The sequence below is a fragment of the Lolium rigidum genome, chromosome 3 (assembly GCF_022539505.1).
Source record: "Lolium rigidum isolate FL_2022 chromosome 3, APGP_CSIRO_Lrig_0.1, whole genome shotgun sequence".
Classification (NCBI taxonomy): Eukaryota; Viridiplantae; Streptophyta; class Magnoliopsida; order Poales; family Poaceae; genus Lolium; species Lolium rigidum.
Window position 1 is genome coordinate 250,154,169 of NC_061510.1, and position 5,692 is coordinate 250,159,860.

A 5,692-nucleotide genomic window follows, 5' to 3' on the forward strand; every position below is an offset into this window, starting at 1 on the left:
GTGGCAGCTGTTGGACGGGCTAGAGTTTTCCGCCCCTGCCGTCACCCGCGGGGGCGAGAGCAGGAGCCACGGAAACGTTTCGCCCTCCTCCACTGACCACTACTCAAAACCATAACACAACAAAAGCCAAGCGACAAAATGTAAAGGGCTTGCATAACTGAAACCCACAAGGCATTTGAAGATCACGAACAGACATACTTATTCACAGAGCAAACCCATATTCATAAACTAAAACGACCTATAGAACTGCCACCATTGAATAATTGGCAGCCGCGACTTCCCTTCAGTTCATAATCATATGACCTTAAACCCCATCCACAAAAGAAAAAAAAATGACAGCCCAATCATCCACTTCAGAGCATGAAGCATCATCACTCAACTTTTGGCCGAAACCGAGACCGAGCTCTCGAAAGCAGAGCCCATGCGGCTGATGACGAACTGGTAGATCTTGCGCTTCAGCCGCTCGACGCCCTCCCTGGTGGCCTCCTCCTCGGCGACCTTGCCGACGCCGTCTAGCCAGTCACTGATCCTCTTGAACTGCGAGAGGACCAGCGTGATGTGGCCGCTCTGCTTGCCCCTGGCCGCCACGTTCTGGTCCTCGAACAGATGGAAGCCCACGTCCATGGCCTCGTTCACGAACCTCAGGAACCACACATGCATCTCGCTCCACAGCGTGTTGGCGAGCTCGACGGTCTCGTTCATGCCCGGGGTCTTGCTCCATGATGCAGCTGCAGCAGGGAGAGGTGGGGACACCCTGTGCTGGACGACCTTAGCGGACGGCCTCTTCGACGACAGGCTTGCTCTTGGTGGTTCGATCACTGAAGGAGGAGCCTTGGGCTTCTCAGTGCTGCTCTTCTTCTGGTAGATGGATCCGGTGGCACTGTTGACTAGCTTGAGGACCTCCAGCTCAGTTGCTAGTGCTGCTTCGACCCAGTGAGTGGTTGACTTCTCCCAGATGGCAGCTTCGTCTGCTTTGTTGGTGGCAACGGACTCAGCGATTCTCTTCCACTTGAGAGTGTCCTCGTAGACAGCAAGGAAACAGTCGACTGTCGGGAGGGGGTTGGAGGTCTTCGATAGCGAACAAAGTTCAGAAAACTTGCTGTAGACAGAAATTAACACAATGTTACCACACTCTACTGACATAATACAAAGGCTTCGGTCGAAGATGAACCATGGGACTGCTGCCAGTTACCTCAGGTTCCTGATAACAGATTCAGTGATCAGCGCCTCCTGCAGAGCGTCAGCTGCAGCAGCTGCTGCCGCGTCTCTCCTTTCAGTAGCTTCCTGTAAAACAAAAGGAAACAGAGGCTGCATTAGAAGGGTCATCGATTGATATTGTCGGCAAAAAAGAAATGAGAATGAGATCGCATACCTTCCCAATCTTTGAAAGCTTATCAGAAACTGCACCCAGTGAAATGCTACCATCAGTCCATTTCGCATCATGAAGTATGATTTTTGGGGCCGCGGTTTTTGTCTTCATTGCAGTAGACTCTGCCTTCCTTCGTGGCTTTGGCCTCTCATCAACAGATGAATCATCATTGCTGGATAGCTCTGTCGTAGCATCACTAAGTCGCCCAGACATTGCTTCCTGAAGTTACAGAAGAATATACGGGTACATGATTATCCATAGCAAATATAATAAACAAATTGTTGTGGCTGCTTGAACAGACAGGCATAAACATGCCAACCTAAACGAGTTCAGAATATAACAAATACCTATTGCTCTTCATTCTGTTTGTACATAGCTGTAGACAAAGAAGTCTAAAACACATACAAACACAGCACTTATATTTATCGATTCCTCTTAATATCAGTCAAGCTATGCTAAATTCTAACAAGTACATGCACATGAAAATATACTGGCCTAATATTTAGATTCATTTATTTGTCAAAGAAATATATATTGTCAGAACTAACCAAGTGATATATTCTAGAAAAAAAATAGCCAAGTGATTAACAATCCAGAACTACTAAAAGATGTTTGGCACTTAACAAGATTCTGAAAAAAAAATGAGTTTATGGTTCAATTCTATTATAATATACTATTTTCCACCCTCAAATTGAACTCCAAAACTGAGTATGCAATATGTTGCCACAATTTGCAGCTGTGTAGCTTAAAACGGATAGGCCTCTCGTTTGCATCTCACATCACACTGGATTGCAAGTCACTTGGTTAGTTTTTTTTTTAGAAGGTAAACTTTCCATTTCTCAATTATGAACAGATTCTCTGCTTGAATTTGCAGCTGTATAGCTTAAAAAGGATAGGCATCTCCTTTGCACCTCACATCACACTGGATTGCAAGGCACTTTGTTAGTTTATGTTACCTAATAAGGTACATGTCTTTCCATTGCAAAGATATAAATAGATTGTCTGCTTTAACACGCGAACATGCTAACTTCAGTATTCAGAATAACTATTGTTCTTCGTTCTATTTGTACATAACTGTATAAAAAGAAGTCCAGAACACATAAAAAGACAGCACTAATAGTCTAATAGTTTTTCCATTCATCTTAACTTCAGTCTGGCTGTGCTACACTCCCACAATTATAAGCACAAGAAACTGTCATGGCCTTATATTTTTGGTAAACAAAATGGATATTATCAGAACTCGGAACTAGCCAAGTTACTAGCAGTCCAGAACTATTGCTTTTGGAGGGCATCAATAACTATTACTCGGTGTCCAATGAACTATGCCACATAAACAATACCCTGTGCACCGAGTTTATAGTTAAATTCCTGTATAAGTGAACTCCCACAATTGAGTGGCATGTTCCACTATTGCATCTGTCTATCTTCATTTTGCATCTAAATCACACCGGATTAAAGTTCCCAGTTGGTCTCTTGGATGAACATGACCAATTAACAGTCTACACTAGCAATTCCAGGATGATAAATAAATATCCAAATGCAACACAATGTAGTAGCAATCAGCATGATCCTTACCCGAGTCCTGAGAATGGTATCTCTGTCGACCTTGGCCTTGGATTTCTTGACGGAGCCCGCGGCCGCAGCTGCGACAGCCATTGCCGACTCGTCCCAGCTCTTCCTCCCAGGCTTCATAGCCGACCCGCCTGACAGATCCGTCATCTTCGAGATGCCAGACACCAGCACCTTCTTCTTGCTGCCCCCTTCCCCCGAGAGCCGCCGCGAGCTCGGTGAGAGGGAGCCCCGCCTCCCACCGCCTGCGGGAGACGCCGCTCCCCTTCTCCCTCCTGCCGGCGAAGGCTGCCTGTACCTAGAAGGCACGATAATCGCCGGCTCCTTTGCCGCCCTGCGGTTCTCCTCCTTGGCGGCGACGAGGCTGGGCACCACGCACTTGGACGGCGCCGGCGACGAGGACCTGGACGTGGCTCTCACCGCAGGTGAAGATGCTCGTGAGGCGCCCTTGACGGCGGGCGATGCCGCCCGTGATGCTCCTTTGGCCGCAGGCGATGGATCTCGCTGCTTGGATGGGGCCGGGGACGAGAACCGGCGCTTCACGGATGAAGCGGCGCCTGGCGGCGCCGCCGCGGCTTCCGGGAAGTTTTTGGGAGCAAGGACTGTTCTGTTGAAGGAAGCATCGGAGGGCGGCGCGGCGCGTGAGGCGGAGGGCATGAGCGGCGGCGCGGCGTCGGAGGAGGAGTCGGGCCTGATGACGTAGCCCCGGGCGCACGGGGCGGCGCGGACGACGAGCGGCTCGGGGCAGCCGGCGCAGGGGAGGGCGCGGGAGGAGGGGACGAGGCGGAGGCCGACGGCGCGCGGGACGGGGCTGGCGAAGCGGAGGCGGTCGAGGTGGACGAGGTGGCCGACGACGTGGGGCCGCGCGGAGAGGAGCGCGTCGGCGTCGGGCGGGGAGGGCTGGACGTAGGTGGAGTGGAGGCCGTCGGAGAGCTGGAGGAGGAAGCCGTTGGAGGGGCAGAGCAGGGAGTCGGCGGTGGAGGCGGTGAGCGCGGGCACGACGGCGGTGACCTGGAGCGCCGGCGAGCGGTGCTCCCCGGTGACCCGCTCGTCCGTGTGCATCGCCTGCAGAAGTCGCAGCAGTACGCCCTGCGTCACCGTCGCCATCGCTCGCCGCCGATCGGGAGCGGAAGGGGGATTGGGGGGATTTGGGTGGGCGGAGAGATTTGGGGGCAGAGAGAGAGAGAGATTTGAGGAGGAGAGGGAGAGAGACGTTGGAGTCTAGTGTGGGGTTGCGGCGTGAGAGGAGGAGCCGAGGTGGGATTCGAATTTCAAACGACCAGCCTCTGCGTTACGATGTGGGGCCCAGTGGCAGGTGCGTGTCGTCAGTAAATGAGCCCGCGGTCCGTGATGAGAGTCCTCATGGTTGTCGTCAGTAAATAGGAGATTTTCTTTGAAGGAAAAAATATCTCTTATTAATCGTCTATAAATGCAATTTACTTCGTTCTAAAAAAGTGCAATTACTTTTATTTTTCTTCATCATGGGTCTATCTAAATAACTTCATCCAGACAGAACGACCGTCTGTTCCAACTTATGACCCACAATTGTCAAATGATATCCCCATTTGTGATACCTCACTACACATAACCTTATAAGAGCATCTCCAGTCGCGTCCCCCAAACCGTCCCCCAAAGCGCGCCGGATCGAGCGTTTGGGGGACGTGTTTTGTTCGTGCCGCGTTTGGGGGACGTCGCTCCTTAGCCGCGTCCCCCAAACGCCGCCCCCAATCAGAAATTCAAATAGATGCATTCAAAAGAGATCGTTCCCGCCGGTTCGTCGCGATCGGAGTAGCGGCGATCGATCAAAGTACCGGGCGCGCGATCATATTACGGACCGGTGGTGCATGCAAATTAGAAGAAGGGGTTGGTCGACGGCGTCGTGTCCCGAGTCGACGCAGGCCCGTCGAGCACGACGACCTCGTCGCGATCCGCCTCGTTCCCGTGCATGGTGCGTCCGCTCCGTCGCCGACGCGGAGGCCGACGCAGGTGTAGCGATAGAAGACGCGTCGGCCTCGCTCTTGCTGCTGCTGCCGCCGCCGCCGATGCCGATGCCGCCTGCCGGGGCCGCCGCGTCCGCCGCCGCCATTTTGGCTTCGATGTCGTCGAGGATCCGGCCTTTGAAGAAGTTGTGCGCCGCTCGCGTCCGGGGAGACATTCCCTCTCGTCGACGTTCTCGGCAGGGACATGTCGTCCCTGCGTTTCTTGAGCTCCGGCTTCTCCTCTTGCCTCTTGAGCGGCTCGGCCCACCTTTGGTCGGCCTTCTTGTCGCGGGAGATAAAGGTCGAGGAGACGTCGGCGAGGCATTTCGTGATCGACGCCTGCGTCTTCTCGGACGACGCAGCGTCGGCCAAGGCGGCCTTGGCAGCCTTGTTGCCGGTAGGACGCCCGCCGACGTTGCCGGCGGCGCGTCCGGATCAATGGCGTCCTTCCCTTGGACAACGACGGGCGCGTCAACTTCCATTTCTCGTTCCCTTTGAGCTTGCCATAGCAATGCGTCGGCGCGAAAGACTTGTGACCTTCCGAGTACTTGGCGAACAATTCCATAGCCCGATCAAACTAACCAAAGGAAGCGAGAGTCATTTCATCGAACACAATGTGGGCGCTACGGATTATGGAAGAAACAGTCGTACCGGTTGGCCGACGTCGGCGCCGCTGTCGCCTCCGGTCTCTAAGTCGTGATGGTACCCATGGAAGGAGTTCACCGACGCCTCGGATGATGGCCCATCGCGTCGACATTGCCTTCTCGGCTCCTCT

General features: G+C 53.2%; 1 protein-coding gene across 1 annotated transcript; it reads right to left on the bottom strand.

The window, feature by feature from the left end:
- Positions 1-375: 375 nt before the first annotated feature.
- Positions 376-4,045, bottom strand: LOC124699300 (translation initiation factor IF-2-like). The gene is made up of 4 exons (XM_047231621.1): positions 2,945-4,045; positions 1,373-1,588; positions 1,193-1,284; positions 376-1,099 (listed from the first exon to the last, which is right to left on the bottom strand). The coding sequence occupies exons 1-4, from the start codon at positions 4,043-4,045 to the stop codon at positions 376-378; spliced, it is 2,133 nt and encodes a 710-aa protein (XP_047087577.1).
- Positions 4,046-5,692: the final 1,647 nt, after the last annotated feature.